We start from the raw sequence: 19,288 nt of genomic DNA, 5'->3' as shown, positions 1-19,288 counted from the left end.
AATCCATCCACAAATATGAAAAAATCGGGGAGTCATTCTTTAAAATCAAAATTTCACCCTTTTTAACTTCCTGTTCGTCTATAAGAACAAAGTCAACGCCATTCTGCTCAAACTCTCCATCCAGGTTTGTTCAAGAAAGCTCTAGGCGCCTAGGTATTTTAGAACCAGAAGTTTAGAACTTTCTACTGTCCCCATGCGGATTCTTTGATCCATAGACTTGTTTCTGGGCCTGATAATACATAAAATTAGATAGGCTGGATCAGTTGGATACGATTTGATATCCAAGAGGGTAAAAATTCAACCCTTACACTGAGACTGGATTTTCACTCTATCGCAGTCCTAAGTCATCTAGTATTGATCCAAAGATCGACAACAGGAAAGCATGCAGTAATGCCATACATGCCTTCAAAGCACCTCAGGTACTTCCGAAATCAGGATGGGGGTAGTGATACACCAAACGTGAAAACTATCTCATTCTGAGTTCATACAGATACATGGCTGACGGTGTTTAGCGTCCCGCTCGTAGGACATTTCACCCAGGGGACAAAGTTATGTGGAGAAGCCGAACTAAGAGTGCTGAAGTACCTTGTATAGTTATCAGTGATGGGATAGCCAACACTGGGCAAATGAGACTTGGTGCTGACATGGTGACAATTCGATTTATTTATGATGTTAGAGCAAATGATTTTATTACAACAAGAGTTCGCGAGCCGGAGATAAGATTAGCAACAAACGATGATTGCGGTCCTTTCCCGGCTATGCCGCAAGCTCAGTCTCAGTCTCAAGCTCCGCCATGATGAAAAACATTAATGGTTAGGTTTCTGGTTTCCTGTCGCACTTAGGTAGCTTAAACCAATGAACATCGTTGATTTTACCAAAACATGCACATACCCGTGAAGATGTCTATGGATTGGATTGAAGTACTCCAGTACTGTATGACACGCATTGCCGACGGTAATACAAGCCTTGAGCATACGAGGCCCACGCATTGTGGCTTTCGGAGAATTTATTCGAGAACTACACCGTTGATCTCCACCATCGAAAGCCCCACCGTTGAAACCGACCTTCTTTGCAACCCATCGCAACCAAAGCGTTCTTTTGTGAATTACAGAAATAACAATAATGCCTACTGATAACAGTGATCAAGACTCCATGGAGAAAGGAGTAGCTACGGGCCAGGTCAATCATTTTTGTACTCCCGCTAGCCTTGATCCAGTAACTTTGCAGCCGATTAAGCCTAATGGCATGACCCAGGAAGAGTTTGAACGCACATTGCCTGATAAAAAGACGGAACGATATTTGGAATATATTCGCGGGTTGAAGAACAGAAAGTCACCGGACGAATTCACGTCGCATATCAGTAAGTAGAGTGGAGCATTATGGCCATGTCCAAGAACTAATCACGAATGCTTAGTTGACTTGCGCCCTGACGGGTATCCTCGCCTGGCAGAGGTCATCGCCTGTAAAGAGGATTTTATGATGTATCGGAGGTTCGGCCATTTGCAAGCACGACTTCTCCTCAACAAACAAGACGAATTGCGAGCTCTCGAAATGCGATTAGCTCATCTAGATGAATGGTTCGAGAACGAGTATCCTGATCGAAATTACTCTCGCGAAAGGGCCCATACCGAAAGTGTCGATTACAAGGACCTTCTTGCTATGATTGAGAAGAAAATAAAGGAGTACGGTCAGTCAGATCTGCTGCTAGGCACAAGAAGTGATCTAATATAAGGGGTTTTTTGCAGCCGAGCTGCTAACTTTCGCACAAACTTTTGCGAATTTCGATCGGCCAATGACGAGTGATTACCTCCAATTCAAGAATTACCTCGAATACAAGATACAGCTGTGTGCGCGAGATCAAGATTATATCGCCAAGCGGGATGACCTCATAACCCTTAAGCCTAGTCGCGAGAATACTTGGTTGGACACAAAAGTTGAGGGAATACCACAGCTCATGCCTTGTAAGGTTACTAGAGTGGGTATCCGCGATGAATACACATAGATACTCAGGCAGTACTGACTGTATTACAGTATATGTTCTCTACTACGGTCTGAAATTTCCTTCATTCATATCAAATGAGCTCCACTGACCCTCTCTGGTCACTGATCAGGAGCTCCAACAAAAGACAGATTCGAAAGATTCAAATATAATACTCTCTAGTCCCGACCGCGTCAATGTAGTGGTTACGTTAATAATACTCGCCGCAATCTTACTTCTTCTGATTGTACCAGTCTATCTTCTGTGGTTTATAAGTAACCTTAACACTTCGAGACCACTCATAGGGGTTCTCATAATGTTGCTGCTGCTTTTCACTCTGATATTCTCAGGTGTATTGGCAGCTTTTACTAGAGCGAAACGACATGAAATCATTGCCGCTGCAGCTGCGTAAATATTTCCTCTGACATATCGATGTGTGCACTAACGAGTGATAGTTACTGTGCGGTACTTGTGGTGTTTGTCGGGAATGTTGGGCAAATCAGTTCTAAAAACGGGGCTTGAAGATTCTCGCAGATATAGTGCAGAACCTAGATTGGCCCTATTTCAGAGAATTTCAAACAAGCGAGCTCTGATCGATCAGAGAAGGAAATGGAGAGAGAAAGAATGGATGATTCTGAACTTGATATGCTTGATTGGGAAGCGTTCGATTATTTGTTGTTGTATTTTTATGAAGCTCCCCACCGCCCATGGCCACCAGCGGATGTGCATCAAGGTCACGCCAATGATCATGTCACACAACCAGTTTGAACAAACTGTCATTAGGGTCAGCGGTAATGAGTCCAAATGCATACACTGGCTTTCCTTGGGTTTCTTTGCATATGGTTTTTTTCAATTTGATTTTGCGAATGTGTAACGGAATGTGGGAGCATCAGCGATGGAATTCGAAGAATGAATTTTTATCGGAAAATAGTTTTCCATGTTGAATGGGTGATAGCTTGCAAAAATGTATAGACTGAAAATCTAAACTATCTAGGATAGGATTGGTGGATTCCAGTCACAAGCAACTGTCGCTCCTATTCTCCTACCTTGATGATCTTTTGCAGCGAAGTTAACAACACTCGCCCCCTCGAAGTTGTTCAGTTTCTGTTCCCAGAATGAATGGACGTGAGGCACATGAAAACCTACCACTTTGTGGATTAGTTTGCTTGCAGACTTGTCTAAGCACATTTGTATATGTGAATGTTGGTATCCCATCCGTGATCGTGAGAACGTCCAATATAGGTTTCGCTTCAAAATAAATTGCTCAAATATGTACAGCTGAGGTTTTTTCGGTAGTTGATGAAGAGGCCAATACCGACCGGTGCTCATATTCAAGCCAAAGTACGGCTTGATTTAACATAAGTCGTTTGTTGGGTGAAAAAATAAAGCTCGGAAATTCGGAAAGTAACCTTAATGAAGATAATTTTCTAGACTTTCAGCTTATTGTAATTCAGTGGAATTTTGAAATTAAAATAAAAAAGTTTTCAGAAGAAGCAATTGTGGATTATCATTTGAGAGCTTTCACAATATACTGCTTGTGTATTTATAAATATCGAATTGATGAAATAAGGTTGATTCAAGAGAACTTTTACCATGAGCAAAAACAATAATACATACTAACAATACTGAAATCTAGCGGATAGTGACCAAAATACTTCGAACTTGTTTATTTTATGAAAGGAAAGAATTTTCTGTAAGAGAGAAGAAATCACTTGATGGATGTTGACAGCTGAAAGAGAGCCCTTGCTGGCTTTCCGTTTGTCCTTGAATTCAAGAGCAATGGCAATCGCGGCGAATCTCAAAATGTGGTTAACGGATAGATGGAGCAACGGCAAGCTGGATGCTGGATGCTGGACAACCAGGCCGTCGATGTGATGCCCAAAGTGGATTTGATGTTATTTTGGGAAGCAATTGATAATTGTTTGGTCGTGCGGCTGAGACGTTGTGGATGAACTCTTTGGCTGAGCACGTGCAGAATAAAATAAGCTACGACTAATACGATCTAGTCTTGATCTTCATCCAGGTTCTCCAGCCATTTTCCGTCCATATTTTTGTTTTGATATGTGAAGATATTTGAAATTCCCGCAAGTCCACTTCACAAGCTCCACCATAATACGAACTCACGGTTGTAGTGGATGCCGCCCCTTCGGATTATAGAGGGACATTTCTCGCTTTTCTTCACATTATGACTAAGCGATGATGGAGCAGAGGCGAGAAATTATCCGTGTCATAGCCAGCGTGAAAGGCGAGTCAGATCTTATCCAGAGCCTTGTCTAGTGCCGGATAATGTTACCAAACTGTCAAGTTTTCCGAGGTTAGAGCACCCTTGAGTGCGGAAAGCGCCATGAACTCAAATCCGATCTTTAGATCATCACATTTGAATGTTTGTTTGTTTGTTTGTTTGCTTGCACTTTGAAGCTGCAGTGTCAAAGTGGTCAGTGATTCGAACAACCATTGATCGTCAAATAACGGTCAGCCAACGATCAAGAGGAACTTAATAGCAAGACACAAACTGTTGAAAAGGAAGATCACGAAGTGAAATTGTGTGGCGTCCCAACGGCCTGGGGTCATCACAGCAGCCAGCTTATTTCGTCCAGATCCATCTTTCGAAGCTAAAATCCTTCGGAACTACTTGCCGACCGGGAGGATCTTCACACCGAACGCCCGATTCATGTACAGCCCTGGCAATAGCCACAGCGAGCGTCGATCATAAGCTTTTAGATATGTTCTAGGTCGCGCTGCACATACCATACGATTATTTGGCGCATTTCTCCTCCACGATGTATCGTGGATGAAAGCATGGCCTCTTAACTAATAATATAGATTTCGACAGCTCTGTATGCTACCCCTCCCTAAAAGTATCTGAATTTCTTACCAATGATCTAGTAACTTGGTAGTTCCGGTCTCCCCCGACCTAGAATTTCAGCTGGTCTTGGAAATTCCCCTGACAGGCGACATATTGACACGTGGTATTGCCATTACGACCTTAAGATTTAGGGACTAGCATCTGCATGAGTTCGACTACGTTCAGTGTTCACAGCAGCAACGTCTTGGGCGGTCAAAGGACATAAATTTTACATACTGTCAATGCGGGTATGCCGAACTTCCAGACACCTGGACTTTGACAACTTGCATCTGTTTCCCGCAGTGTTCCCACTTCACAGCATTGCCATGCCAGATGCTGTCATTATCTGAACTTAATTCAGACCCATAGAACTAAGCTTGCTGAAGGCAATTGATCAGCGATCTACATGAGTACATCCTATTGCTCCACGTTCTGATACAACATAGAGGTTTAGCATGGCACCATCAATATTAAGGACGTTGACGCTACAAATTTTCCGATTCAAAGATACGTACCAAAATTGAAGACTAACAGAATATAGCAGCACATGCACGCCCAAATTGATTGATCTCAAAGAGATGCATACATGAATGTTGTGCCCGTATCCTAAAGATTTCACTAAGGATACAGAGTCTGATATCAAAGCGACTTCCAAATACGAAGAAGTTAACTAATATCCAAGATTTCTAATTTCCAAGAATTCAACTACAAATAAATCAACAATATGGGATGGCTTGCATTAGAACTAGCTTGTTGTGGCACGGCTCCAAAGTTTATCCCGTGCACTAAGCTTCATTAATTATGACCCTGACATTAACACCCAATGAGGCGAGGTGCACATCCTGATTAAGCTTCTTTTTATTGGCACTCATTTTTTCCGTCCGAAATCGAAAGGGCCCACATGAAAGAGTCCTTGTACCTGCATTTAGGAAATTCAAAGCGACGGGTACCTCACTGCGTGCATCGGAATTGGCCAAGGATGGACCAAGGATTGATATTACGGAGATCAACATAGTATGAGCGCTAATTGCTCAAAGCGTCATATCATTCTCTCGGCTACAGTTTGTACTCATTGGTGATTTGTGTATGATTTGATGTTGAGAGAAGATTTCAGAGTTTGGCCGGTTAACAAGATCGTGGGAAAGACAAGCGATTTTTTGGCATCGAAGGACTAAAGAATGGATACCCTGGATTGATGGGTGCTCTCTGGTTAGATTAGGATTTATGTCTGAGTGTTTTTACATCCTACCATGAGCTAGTTGCTCGAGAGTCTTTCTGCACGTTGTTCAGCTCACTGTGAAACGAACCAGAGCAATGTTAATTCTACAAAATACTACTCTGCATGCATTAGTGTGCTTTCTTAGTCACTCGAGGGCCCTTCGGATGCTTCGAAAAATTATATATGTAGGTTGATGTTTCTCTCCATATTCTTTTTCTCATCATCCAACAATCACATTCTCTCTTCACTCACACTTCATTCTGTTCAATTTTTCCGCATTCACTCGTTCAAAATGCATCATCACGCAATCCTCATTGCAGGCTTAGCCGCCCTTGCTACTGCTAACCCAGCTCCTCAAAACATTGATTTCGCAGCAGTTAATGCTGCTCCTCCTCCAGCATTGACTGGTCCAGCTATAACTGCCACCAAGGAAGTTGTCGTTATCGACCCTGCCTCAGTCTCTGCTTCAGGTGCTGCCAAAGCCACCGGTCTCGCTACTGCTTCGGCAACTGTCTCCCAGAACAACAAGCGCGGTTGGGGTGGTGGATGGGGAGGTGGATATGGAGGTTCCGGAGGATGGGGTGCTCCAAGTTCTACTACCGTCAAGGCTTCTTCTACCTCGATCTGCACCACCTCTACCGCTGCAGCTGCAACCAGCATCGTCGTCCCGCCTACCACCACTGATACTCCACCAGCAACCACTCCATACGTCAGCACTCCATGTGCCACTCAACCAGATGGTTATGGACCAAAGGTTCAACCAGATACCGTTGATGCTTTCCTCGCCTACGCCGAGTTCGCATCTGAGGCAAAGAACGCCAAAACTCCTTCCGGTTACGATCAAACCTTTGTTGATCTCAACGCCGCAGTAACTGCCAACACCTACCTTGGACTCACCACCTTCACCAGCTACGATGTTGCCCAATGCGGTACTCTTTGCGATAACACCAAACTCTGCACAGGTTTCAACATCTACGTTGAGCGTGATCCATCCGTCAACCCATCCGACGACTGCCCCAACCCAGCCTCCATCACCAACTACAAGTGCACACTCTGGGGATCCGGAGTGGACTCTGCTTCCGCCACCAACACCGGTCAATACCGTGATGGATTCCAAGTCGTCATCACCGGCTCCAACGGCTACTCCAAGACTGTTCCTCCTCCAACTCAGCCCGGTTGGGGACCACCTCAACAATGCGGTGGAGGATCCAAGGGACACTCTCACCCATCTACCTGTTTGGGACAAGCCTTCTTCCCCGGTCCATACAACCCAGCTGTCTGCGCCAGTTACGCCGCTGCTCAGAATGCTAAGAATCTTTCTCTCATCTCCATCTGGATGCAAATGATCTACAGATTCTTGAACTACTCTCCATTCCAATGCAAGTTCTTCAACTCCTACATGTTGAAGAAGAATGGTCAACCAATGGGTACTTACTGTTCATTGTTCACTCAATCCTACTCCAGTGGACAAGCTACCTATATTCCTGGTGTATCGGGATCCGACACCTGGACTTGCGAGAGCTCTTACTCTTACACTATCTCTAAGTAAGGGATTGTTTGATGAGGTGTGAGGGGATGTGGATCAGATGATTGAAAATGCGAAAGGGGAAAAGCGAATTGAAAAATGGAGATGGATGAAGGGTTAGGAATGGGGAATTTTAATGTTGGTAATGTCTCACTGGGACGAATTTTCTTGTCACTCCTTTATGTATAACTTTAAGAAAACGCATGATTTTGCGATGAATTGGTTGAATTCAATGTTTAATTTATTATCTTTTTAAAAAATAAATCTTTTTGATATTGCGATGTGAAGTGAATGTGTGATGTTCTAGCGATACTTATTAGATGACACTTTTCATTGCTCTTTTGATTGAAATAATCATTTGTGATAATATCTCAAGAGCTCCGCTGAGCGTTCTCAATTGTTCTTTCAGATTTGAAGAATTGCCGTTATAATATCTCTTTCTATTCCTACTCCAAGAAAAGACCAAAGACGTAAGTTTTACCTACTCTCGCCTTGCAAATCTGAGATATTTTTCTGGAAATTTCTATCTAGAAGCCCCCGAAAGATTCATCCCAAACACTATCCTCCTATGTTTTCATTCTATCGTTCCACATTTTATATTTCTAAAGATCATCTCAAGAGCTCGGAAGAGTACCAGGGATATTTATGATAGTTGTTGAATCGAAGGCTAGATCATCTGAATACTTTGGGTTTCTCTATTTATTCATCGAGGAAGTAGTTAACTTACTATTTTGAGTCTTCACCGGTTCTAAAATTTAAATACCCAATTTCACAAAATGGCAAAGTACATGAAAAAAAATAACTACAGTTCACATGGCAAAAGAGCACAAATGCCTATCTAAAACTACGAATCCAACCATCCATTATCAACCCAACCTTAAAAAATCCATCTCAATACCCTCTCAACCCTCCCCATCACCGACCTCTCCCTTTCCTTCTCCTTCTCATCTTCCTCTCCCACAACATGCACATCCGTCTCTAAATCCATGTCCTCATAACTCACCACCTTCGTCTTCTTCATCCACTTCCAGCCCAACCACATGAGCGCCATAACCGGAAGCTCAATGTAATAGCTAACAAAATCGACCGCGCTAAACTTCGGACTAAATGAACTCCACCCCTGCACCAACACAATCACCACATTCAAAACGACACAAATCCATGGTCCCCACGGATACGTCCAATTTTTATACGGGAGAAGATGTGTTTTTCCCTGAACCTTTAATGCACCGCGAAATCGTATCGATGTAACACCTATAGCTATCCAAGCTAATTGATTACTCACCCCCACGAGATTTTGCAACCAACTCCACAATTGACCTGCACCGATAAAACTCGCTCCGAAACAGAGTCCGCTAATCGCGCTTGTAGCAAGGACTGCTACCCATGGGACGCGATTTCTGTTTAACTTACCGAAGAATTGAGGAGCGTGTCGATCAACAGAGAGGGTGTATAAAAGTCTAGTACCAGCGAATAAAGCATGATTTCCGGCTGAAATAACAGAGGTGAGTATTACAGCATTCATGAAAGAACCCGCTGCTTTGGCGCCCACCATTTGGAAAACGAGGGTAAAGGGAGAAGTGGCTGTTGATTTGCTGGAGAGGTTAGGGTAATTATAAGGAATATTGAGACCGATGAGGAGAACGGAAAGAATGTAGAAGATGAGAATGCGCCAGAAGACATTTTTTACTACACGTGGGAGGTTTTTCGTCGGGTTTTTAGTTTCGCCTGCAGTTATGGCGATGGATTCTGTGCCGCCGTCTAGAAGCGGATTAGAATTTGTGTTTTTGGAAAAGGGGTGGGGGGGATTAAAACTTACATGCAAATGACGCGGTTACGAAGACAGAGGCGAATCCACCGATTCCTCCTACGAAGGGTGCATCACCTATGTACCAATTGTGTGCACCGAGATATGTGTGAGAGTTGTTACCTCCACAATTTACTACAATTCCAAGAATTATGAAGATCTATTAGGAGATTAGTACATGCATAGAGTCCTTAGGGAAAACAAGCAAAAACCTACCGTTATAGTAACAACTTTCAAAAGACTCAACCAATACTCAAGCTACAACCACGCGTCAGCCTCTTTCTATACCATCACAAAATCGAAGATCTCACCTCCCCATAAGCCTTCACAGTAATAATATTAGCCAACACCAAAAGCACCCAAAAAATCAATGCAAGCCCCCAACCCGGTAATCCCGTATCCCCCCAATACGCCCAAACCAACTGAAGAGCCACCAAATCCGCCGCCGTGCTCACCGCATCATTAAACCAATAATTCCACGTTAAAGCGAATCCCAGCCCATCATCTACATATCTCCCCGCAAACGTGCAGAAACTACCTGCTATGGGTACATAAGCTGCCATTTCGCCTAGCGAGAGCATAGTGAGCATGATGATGAAACCGACGATTAGATATGCGATGAGGACGGAGGCTGGACCACCTGTTGCGAGGGATTTTCCAGTGCCGAGGAAGAGTCCTGTACCGATTGTGCCGCCGATGGCTATCATTTGGACTTGGCGGGCCGAGAGGGACCGCGCGAGTTTATCGGCGAGAATTGGACGTTCATGGTGGTCGTCATTATGTGGTTTGTTTGCTTCTGTGTCGCTGTTGTGGTTGATCACGTGTGTGTCATTTTTTAACTGAAGGTGAGGGTTTGACATCTTCAAGAACGCGATGTTGATCTAATTATGCGTTCGCGCTGTCTTCAGAGGGTATGCAGGTGGAGCTGAAGCTTAAGCTGGAGGTTGCGGATAACGGATTGATCGATTCAAATCCATATGCAGGTAGATATGTAGAGTCCCCATATTGTACCAAAATCTCACTGAAATAATTCACACCGATGATGAAAAATTTGCCCATAAAATTTCGTGATACAATTGCGTGCTTGATTTAGTTCGAAAATGGTAATTAATTCGTTCGGAATATTACGTACGAGGTGTGAAATGGGCAGTGTGTGGGTCGAAGGATCGCGGGGTGCATGGGTTGGCTTCCCCTAAGAACTCTAAATTCCTTCCTACATGAACTTTCGAATTCTTTCTGGAAGGTCCATAAGTTTATGGAGGTTATCATGTATATAGTTTTGCTAGATAGATATCACATCTAAGATTCTTACTATCTAAACAATATAAAAAGAATAGGTTTCAATAAAAGTTAGATTATTACTTCAAACTCTTATCTGTTCAAACTTTTTAACTAAGAAAAAAAAAACAATAATATACATATATATAAATGAGATTATTATTCTAAACTCTTACTCGTTTAAATGTCACGATTCACCATCGCAGGATTAATGTCATGTGATGTGCTAGCACTGCTAGCAGTCAGGAAATCGATAGTATATAGTCAGAATAGTTTCATAATTTAGGAGCTTCGTGCTCAACTTAGTTATCAATTAGTTTACCTACATTCTATTTGATCTAGTAACGAATTCACTTTCAAGTGAATACCAGTGATAAAGCCTTAACCTATAACTACCAACCGACGAACCTTAGGCAGCCGCTGCCTTTAGTACAGTATCGTTACATATAGATCTCAAGCATCAAAAAAGATATCATTCTTTAAGGATATATCAATTCTAAAAAATACTAATTAAAAAATATATAGAAAGGATTTCTAGCTTCCCCTGACTTGATGCTTAGCAATTTGACTGGTTTCTGTAACGGGGTTTTTAGAATTCCCAGACGACTCATGGATTCTAGTTCTATTCCCATCTGAAAGATTAACAGAATGACAGAATCAGATTTCCACAGACGGGAGTTGGAGAATCCTAGATCATTGAGCTCGGTATCCTCGTAACAATAAATCATGAATACATGTGTAAGATTTGATTAAGGATGATTTTTTCTCCGAGATAAAAAAAACACAGTACGTAAAAACTTGGGGGATGGAATATAAAACGTACACGCACGGCTCGGTAATAATAGGGGAGGCATATTTTACTTCAAAGAAACAAAAAACAAATATATATATCAGATCACAGAAATTTATTCTAGTTACTAACTACTAACTACTTAATAAAATCGCACGACTACATTGACGCATTATTTCCATAGTCCTAAAAGGCATCCCATCCGTATATCTTATATCCATTTGCTGAATCAACCAGAGGTACTCCAATCGAAAACAGACCAGTCTGACCAAACTCAAAGAAAACTCCAGAAGGAAATAACTAAGTGCCAAATGAAAAATAGAACCAACCCCATTTTCCCAAACACACGAGACTACATACTTCCATCGGTACCTATTCCCGAATTCCTAGCCTGGATATAGAAGCTTGCAGGAACAGCCTGAGATGGGCTTGGAGACGAGACAGCGGAAGAAGGTGAAACATCAGGAGGATCAACCAAAAAACCTATGAGGGGTGTTGAATATTTTGAATACAAACGGCGACACTGACTTAGGGTTCTGGCCCTTTACACCTCAAGGTTGGATTAAGGAGGCCTAGAATAGCTACATCTAAGCCGAGAATATCAGGGCGGTCGGTAATACTAGCACATGTGTCGCCGGCTCTTATGATGTAGTATTGACAGCAGTCTCTGGCCCTTAAAGCAAGGGTTGCAACTGTTCTGAAAGCGTTGGCGGGAACTGGTAGTGGAAATTGAAGCAATTTGTGCCGCCGAACTGGTACCAGATGTACTTGATCTTAATGTAGAGCCAGTCTTCGACCTAGATGTTCTTGATGTAGAACTAGTAGTCAGTCCCTGGGCCTGATACCTTAGTATCCATCTATTAGAAAAGCAAATGCACCAATCTACAGAGGTGTAATTACTAAGACCGATGATGATGAAGACCTAAAACTGGGACCGAAAGTTATAGCAAGTTGTGCCATCAAGCTAGTCCTCGATTTCGTTGTTCTTGTCGAACTGGTACTTAATCCTTGGCCCTATTTAAAAATCTAGCATTCATCGTACCATTAAGAGAAGTGACAGTAAAGGCAATGGTTACCACAAAAAATGACGTCAAAGATCTAGAAGTTGAGGTTGATTGGGAGCTAGTAATTTTTCCTTGGTCCTATTTGATATTTTAGCATTTACTACACAGGAAAATGAAGCAATATTTACCGCGACGAATCCTGAGGACGACCTAGATGAGGTTGAAGATCTCGAAAAGCGTCGAGCCTTGATACTGGTCCAGTCCACAATCCAATGCATGGTTACAACCAGCGATACACCACTCAGCTCCAACATCACAGGATCCAAACCTCAAACGACAGTTTCCATTGGTACTCCCTTGACACGTGTACCCGAAGGAAGAAAGAAAGCCACAAGTTCCATCAGGTGATACTATTAAAGCAACAGCACTGGAAGTTGAACGGACGGAACTGGGTGATGAAGTTCGAGCGGATGAGAAAATAGTAGTAGATCTAGAGGTAGTAGAGGGGCCACCCAAGTCATTGAGAGTGTGTTATTATATTATCATGGTAAAACGGTAATTGTGGGATGCAAAATTTGGAGGAAATATACCAGTTGGAATGATGAAGTCCGTGAACTAGTAGAAGATGACTATGGAATAGATTAGAGCCATATCAACAGCAGAAAAATAGTAAAAGAATTTGAAATTACCCGAGTAGAACTAGAATTAACGACGGCTAGAAGCGTCGGAGAGGATCTATTGGAGGAAGATGACTATACTATGTTAGAAATAATGTGACTTATGAAACAATGTCATAAGACAATGTGAAATGAAGAATGTTTTACCCGGGATGTAGTAGAGCTAGCGCTAAACCTACAGCTGAAGCACTGCTACGACTGGAGGAAGAGAATAATATTTGTAAAAAAAAATAGCATTCGTATATTCTCATTGGGAGCAAAGCTAAATTAAGAAGAATTTTTTACTCTAGTCGATATAGTACTAACAATTAAAGCTACAGTCACCGAGGAACTGCGGAAGGAAGAGGAAGAAGTCTATAGAATTTAGCATTCACATGTCATATCATAAGCACAAGGGAGATATAGAGAATTTTGCTCCCCATGTTGTACTAGAGCTAATGCCTAGCGCTAAGTTAGTACTTCTGGAGGGAGTGAAAGATGTCTATACAGGTATTATTATCACATCGCCATATCGTCGTAGATGTGGCAAGAGAAAATACTATTACCCGAGATGTAGCGGAGCTAGCCCCTAAACCTACAACAGTAAAAGGACGGGAGGACAGTGACTACCAATTTGTTAGCATTAGTTTCACCGTGGTGGGTATGGAGGGAAACGTACGGGGCTGCGACTGGACCTGGTAGAAGAACTCGTCGACAGAGCATTCAATCGTGTTGACTGGCCAAATTAGTATTCACTGAGAATAGCGGAAGAGGAGGCATACAGAGCTAGAGAAGGTATGGTGCTAGATGATATGAGAGTTGCTCCTAAGTTTGTAGTGGTTGAGCCTTGCGATTATCTCATGCTCGAAGTGCTTCCGGTACGAGACGAGGAAGTGAAGGGCCTCCAAGCCCGGTTTTTGTGCTAGTTCTAGTTGTAGTTGAAGGACCTCAAAGTCCGCTTGTAGTACTTGTTCGAGTTGAAGAGCTTGGAAGGATGAATGAGGTGGGCCTAGTCATTGTTGTGGAAGCTCCAAAGCCAACATTGGTCGTAGAAGATGATGTTCTCATACTTATTTGGCTCGACACTGTTGGATATACAGGTGGGTATGGAAATCCAATAATCCAAGGGAAGCGCAACAATCGTAGGAAGTCGCAGCGTGAAAGCGCGTCCAGGAAGCGAAGAAAATCACCAATTGAAATTTCATAATCATCATCAGCAGCTTCTTCTTCTTCTTCGAACTCAAAGATGGAGTTTAATTCGGCTCTGCGTAAGAAATCAGCAAGAGCAGTAGCATTCAAACCCCTTAGGTACTGGGAGCAATAATATCTATTGACCATTGCCCACCATTTGCATCACCATTATTTCCTGGGTTATTGTTTCCTGGATTGTTATTGCTTGGATTGTTGTTTGAGCCACCGTTGTTACCAAAGCCAGGGAGGCCCGGGAAGTTGGGAAAGCTGGGAAATCCGTTTGAGCCTCCATTGCCGGGGGTATTATCTCCCAGGTTTTTGTTTGAACCACCACCATTTTCAAAGCCAGGGAAGCCAGGGAAGCCAGGGAAGTTAGAAAATTCGTTTGAGCCTCCGTTTCCAGAACCATTTTCCTGGGTCGTTATTCAAAGTCTATTATTGCCAGGGCTATTGTTTCCCGGATTGTCACATTGTTACCTCTGGACTATTATAGCCTCCACCACCAGGACCGTTTAATCCCACAGAAGCACCTCCCGAGCCTGAGTTCCCGCCTCCATCATCAAAAATTTGCGAGATGAAGTCAGAGAGAGATTCATCATCTAGATCTCCTGGCGCGTTCACAAGGTTGCGAATCGTAGGATCTTCTGAATCACCAGATTGTGGAGAAAACAGACAAGTCTTTAGCATAGATCTAGATACTGGTGATATTGCGCCATTTAACTTTTAATTCCTGTCAGCTACTCTGCTCTAAGAGACTCCTCACTGATGAGACTTGAATAGTTTTTAAGTGTAGAAGTGATAGTAAATCTTTCACCAAAAATGTGCGTGCTATATATATAAACGACCTTGAGTTATTTTTCAGCAGAGAAAGTTTTGGCACATCTTTACACAGCGAGAAGCTGCCAACAAGAGAAACCATTCAGGTCCATGTCCGTTGCAAGGAACGAAATGGAATGTAGGAATTTTGATTACACTCAGATGGGAGGATCACACTCGTGGAGGTGGCCTGTAAGACTCAGGAATTCAATCGATCTTTGATAATCATATACTTGCTCTGACACCCTCTTTCTTCTAAAACAATTTTTATACACAATGAGGATGTAGTGTGAGATATTGTGCACAACAACTTATATGCCATCATATGTATGCTTCAGATGAATTTGTCGAATGTTCAACCTGGAACACTGGCTGGTATAAAACTCAGCTGAAGTCTTGAAAGATCTTCTTTGCATTTCTCGGGGTGGGCGAACTTGAAACAGCAGGTGATGCGAAATTTCTAGCATGATTGATAGACTCTTTTAGATTTTCGGAGTATCTGTATTGAGTGAGAGAGGTTCTGGGTTTTGGTGTTCCTTCAAGTTTGATTTAGGTTATGGTCCGTGCATGTATAATTACATAATATCAACATCTCCTTTCCATTCCGAAGTCAATCAAAAGATAACCGTACAGACCTCCAACTACATAATGAATTTGAAGCTATATCAAGAAGTTGATGTAGATGTTGAAATGTGCATCAAAAGGAGCGTCAAAATGACAAAATAAGTGATCGTGCCCAGGATCGAACTGGGAACCATCTCGGAATCAGATAACGGGTACAATCGAAATCAGAATTGATGAACACATGTTTGTGAACGAGATATCATAACCATTAGACCACACGACCTATTGTTTCTTGTTGCAATTTGGGACAACTTTACGGTATATGTTTCAAACAGCTTCTTTGTTTGACTTCAAGGAAACACACCTGAGAGTTGTGGGTGGGGAATTATGCACTTGGAAAGTGGGCTGGGCTAGGTTCAAATCCATGGGATATGTATCATAATGTAGAACTTGTACTCCATATTTGGGTATGGAATAGATAAAATTAATGCAATCATGGAGGAACATACCGAGTAACATAATGAATATCGGAAAAGGGGCTGGAACAAAGAAAATAAGAAATAAGGAACTCCTAATTCGACATGATATTGATTTGACACGGGCCGTGATTTCCCTTTGTAGTAGACTTTATAACCAACCCGTAACCATTGGCGGGCGCAGCAAGTGAGCTACTAATAAACTTGTAAAGCCTCGCCTCTACTCCATAAGATTGTGAGTTTGATTTTGAGTTTGAGTTTCACCATTTCTTACCTCCAACCATCCCGCCTACAAGGTAATTCAAAAAGTTATTGATAGCATCTTGATATCGAGACTTTTTGGATGAGCTTCGCATAACATATCAAAATAAACAAAATCAACAACAAAACGGAACAAACATCATTCTTTCTTGACAACCCTCATCAACATTCTTAATTACTTTCAATAAATAACTCACCTTCTTCTTCTTCTTCTTCCTCTGCTTCCACATCCTGTACATGAGCTCAGATGGCCGGTCGTTTTGTGCGCGCGTCGAAATATCGTAAGCCTTGTTGCCATATCGCGAGGAAGAGGCACGAGAGCAATCGCTGACGAGGAAATAGGACATGTCTTTGGTAAATCATCGAAGAAGGAGGCATGTTACGATAACTTACATATCAGTCGCAATGCATGGGATACCAATTTAATCAAGGTGGGATACCAAATACTTTGGAAAGTGATGTAGAATGAAGGAATAAGGTAGCTCATCATCGAAATAGGCCAATCCTGAATATCTTTCGGTCAATTGGGAAGCTAGTGGTGGAGGCGCATTCGCTGTTATTCCTTTGAATGAGAAAGGACGTCTGCCAGAACAAATCCCATTGTTTCGAGGTCACACTGGTCCTGTCCTTGATACAGATTGGTGAGTATTCAAGGTGTGGCAGATGGAACAGGATCTCACTTTTGATTTAGGAATCCTTTCAACGATCGCATAATCGCTTCTGGATCTGATGATGGAAAGGTGTTTATATGGGAGGTTCCTCAGGGTTTTTCCCTCTATCAGGATTCTGAAGAACCTGTCGATGTTGCGCCTGTCAGCAAATTGGCAGGTCATTCTAGGTATGTGCCAGCTATACAGAAAGCTCTAATCGATTCTAACAACTTGCAGGAAAGTCGGACAAGTTCTCTTCAACCCCGCCGCGAACAACATTCTCGCATCCGCGTCTGGCGATTACACGATCAAGCTATGGGATGTAGGCACTGGGAAGGCAGCTTTGACATTGAAGCACGGAGATATTGTACAAAGTTTGTCATGGAGCGCAAATGGAGCTCTTATGGCTACCACCTCTCGTGACAAGAAGTTACGTATCTGGGATACTCGACAAGAAAGACCGGCACATGAAGGTCCTGGACATACCGGCGCAAAAAACAGCAGAGTTGTATGGATGGGAGAACACAACCGTGTGGCTACTACCGGATTCTCCAAGATGAGTGATCGTCAAATGGCTTTGTGGGATGTTGGTAATGCTAAACAGCCAATTGGCGGGTTCACCGTTTTGGACTCTATCTCGGGTGTTTGCATGCCATTCTGGGGTAAAGTACATTAATTAATTGTGGTTGATCTACGCTAATTTGACTTAGATGATGGAACACAATGTTTGTATTTGGCAGGCAAAGGGTAAGTCGATTGGCAGATATCACCGGAAAACTAGCTAACTTGTTTCAGTGATGGCAACATTCGATACTATGAATATGAAAATGACAAGTTCGAATTCTTGTCCGAATACAAGTCTAGTGATCAACAACGTGGTCTCGCATTCCTTCCAAGACGTGGTATTAACGTAAGTGGTTGTTGTTATGTCTTTCGCATATATATTCTGACAAACATGCAGGTTCACGAGAACGAAGTTATGAAGGCATTCAAAACCGTCAATGACCAATATGTTGAACCTATCTCCTTCACAGTTCCCAGAAGAGCCGAAGTCTTCCAATCTGATATTTATCCACCTGCTATTGGTTTGAAACCTGCGGTGACTGCCGAGGAATGGCTCGCTGGTAAAGATGGAATTCCTGCCAAGATCGATTTGGAGAGTGTATATGAAGGAAATGCCCCAGTTGAAGTGCCAGCTGATTATAGACCACCTACCGCTGCACCGGCACCGAACCCAGCCCCAACAAAGACAGCACCACCTAAGGCAGAGCCTGAACCAGCTCCAACGGTACAAAGAGCAGCTCCACCAAGCATGTCGGAGCAAAAGGGTTCCATTTCTGCTATGGCCTCTAAGTTTCAAGATGACGATGAGGATGACGCGGATGATAATTCTAGCTTTGAGGAGATTCAAAAGCCAATTCAAAAATCAATTCCAGCTGCAGCAAAGGTAGAACCAGTTAACGTCACTTCAACCAAAACTGCACCACCAAAGCCATCTCCTGTATCTCAAGCAGCACCAACATCATTCCAACCCGCAGCAAGGCCTACTCCAGCCGCCATCCCTACCTCTTCTGGACCTATTTCCGGCGTTGGTGCTCCTCAACTATCTCCAACTGCAGTTGGCGTCGAAGATTCCCTAGAAGAAATCAAGAAACTTTTGGAAGCTCAAACCAAAACTATCACGGCACAAACGGAGAAGATTGGTCTATTGACTCAAGAGGTTGATACATTGAAGATGAGAGTTGGTCCTGGTGATCAGAGTGAAAGAATTAGACAATTGGAGCTGGAGTTGGAGGCTGCTAAGTCTTAAAGATGTGGTGCGAGAGTCTTTGTAATCTTCTGCGTGAAAAAGAGTAAATTGCATGATATTGCATGATGCAGCCAGTTTTCAGGTTTTAGAGCGATGGGCGAATTGATGATGATTTTTTTTCGAGGGGTGAAAATATTAGTATTTGCTGTGAGTCATTGTGAGTCATAGTGAGTGGGTGAGTGGGTGAGTGGGTGAGTGGGTGAGTGGGTGAGTGAGTGAGTGAGTGAGTGATACGATGTAATGGAGCTGATATTGTCATTGATCTATTTGAGCTATTGAAATAAATGCATTTAAAATTCCAAACCTCTTACTTATCCATCTAGGTAAAAGTATGAACTTTATTCAAACATAACACTATGGAAGATACTTGTAAATGAAATCAATCTATGATATATTTAAAACGAATTGTTATATGAAT

At 42.6% G+C, this 19,288-nt stretch overlaps 7 protein-coding genes and 1 non-coding gene across 8 annotated transcripts; 4 read left to right on the top strand and 4 right to left on the bottom strand.

The window, feature by feature from the left end:
* Window positions 1-1,122: 1,122 nt before the first annotated feature.
* SS1G_13601 (hypothetical protein) lies at window positions 1,123-2,500 on the top strand (the record flags this gene model as incomplete). Its single annotated transcript, XM_001585312.1, has 5 exons — window positions 1,123-1,360; window positions 1,415-1,687; window positions 1,746-1,961; window positions 2,329-2,386; window positions 2,434-2,500. The coding sequence occupies 5 exons, from the start codon at window positions 1,123-1,125 to the stop codon at window positions 2,498-2,500; spliced, it is 852 nt and encodes a 283-aa protein (XP_001585362.1).
* A 2,106-nt stretch (window positions 2,501-4,606) lies between these two features.
* SS1G_13600 (predicted protein) lies at window positions 4,607-5,836 on the bottom strand (the record flags this gene model as incomplete). The annotated part of the gene is made up of 4 exons (XM_001585311.1): window positions 4,607-4,789; window positions 5,061-5,134; window positions 5,339-5,350; window positions 5,743-5,836. The coding sequence occupies 4 exons, from the start codon at window positions 5,834-5,836 to the stop codon at window positions 4,607-4,609; spliced, it is 363 nt and encodes a 120-aa protein (XP_001585361.1).
* A 498-nt stretch (window positions 5,837-6,334) lies between these two features.
* On the top strand, window positions 6,335-7,591 carry SS1G_13599 (hypothetical protein; the record flags this gene model as incomplete). Its single annotated transcript, XM_001585310.1, has 1 exon — window positions 6,335-7,591. The coding sequence occupies one exon, from the start codon at window positions 6,335-6,337 to the stop codon at window positions 7,589-7,591; it is 1,257 nt and encodes a 418-aa protein (XP_001585360.1).
* Window positions 7,592-8,444: 853 nt separating this feature from the next.
* SS1G_13598 (hypothetical protein) lies at window positions 8,445-10,234 on the bottom strand (the record flags this gene model as incomplete). Its single annotated transcript, XM_001585309.1, has 3 exons — window positions 8,445-9,328; window positions 9,387-9,534; window positions 9,686-10,234. The coding sequence occupies 3 exons, from the start codon at window positions 10,232-10,234 to the stop codon at window positions 8,445-8,447; spliced, it is 1,581 nt and encodes a 526-aa protein (XP_001585359.1).
* Window positions 10,235-12,510: 2,276 nt separating this feature from the next.
* Window positions 12,511-12,854, top strand: SS1G_13597 (predicted protein; the record flags this gene model as incomplete). Its single annotated transcript, XM_001585308.1, has 2 exons — window positions 12,511-12,567; window positions 12,615-12,854. The coding sequence occupies 2 exons, from the start codon at window positions 12,511-12,513 to the stop codon at window positions 12,852-12,854; spliced, it is 297 nt and encodes a 98-aa protein (XP_001585358.1).
* Window positions 12,855-13,181: 327 nt separating this feature from the next.
* Window positions 13,182-14,980, bottom strand: SS1G_13596 (predicted protein; the record flags this gene model as incomplete). Its single annotated transcript, XM_001585307.1, has 5 exons — window positions 13,182-13,198; window positions 13,498-13,551; window positions 13,782-13,838; window positions 14,415-14,706; window positions 14,771-14,980. The coding sequence occupies 5 exons, from the start codon at window positions 14,978-14,980 to the stop codon at window positions 13,182-13,184; spliced, it is 630 nt and encodes a 209-aa protein (XP_001585357.1).
* Window positions 14,981-15,836: 856 nt separating this feature from the next.
* SS1G_14599 lies at window positions 15,837-15,956 on the bottom strand. The gene has a single exon. It is a non-coding gene; the product is annotated as a tRNA-Val (tRNA).
* A 701-nt stretch (window positions 15,957-16,657) lies between these two features.
* SS1G_13595 (hypothetical protein) lies at window positions 16,658-18,870 on the top strand (the record flags this gene model as incomplete). Its single annotated transcript, XM_001585306.1, has 8 exons — window positions 16,658-16,691; window positions 16,753-16,841; window positions 16,909-17,051; window positions 17,102-17,248; window positions 17,298-17,722; window positions 17,771-17,807; window positions 17,856-17,970; window positions 18,022-18,870. 8 exons carry the CDS (start codon window positions 16,658-16,660, stop codon window positions 18,868-18,870), a joined length of 1,839 nt encoding a protein of 612 aa, XP_001585356.1.
* Between the last annotated feature and the right edge of the window lie 418 nt (window positions 18,871-19,288).

Source organism: Sclerotinia sclerotiorum, genomic scaffold, assembly GCF_000146945.2.
Source record: "Sclerotinia sclerotiorum 1980 UF-70 scaffold_26 genomic scaffold, whole genome shotgun sequence".
NCBI classification, from domain to species: domain Eukaryota; kingdom Fungi; phylum Ascomycota; class Leotiomycetes; order Helotiales; family Sclerotiniaceae; genus Sclerotinia; species Sclerotinia sclerotiorum.
This window is presented reverse-complemented; position numbering and strand designations above follow the sequence as displayed.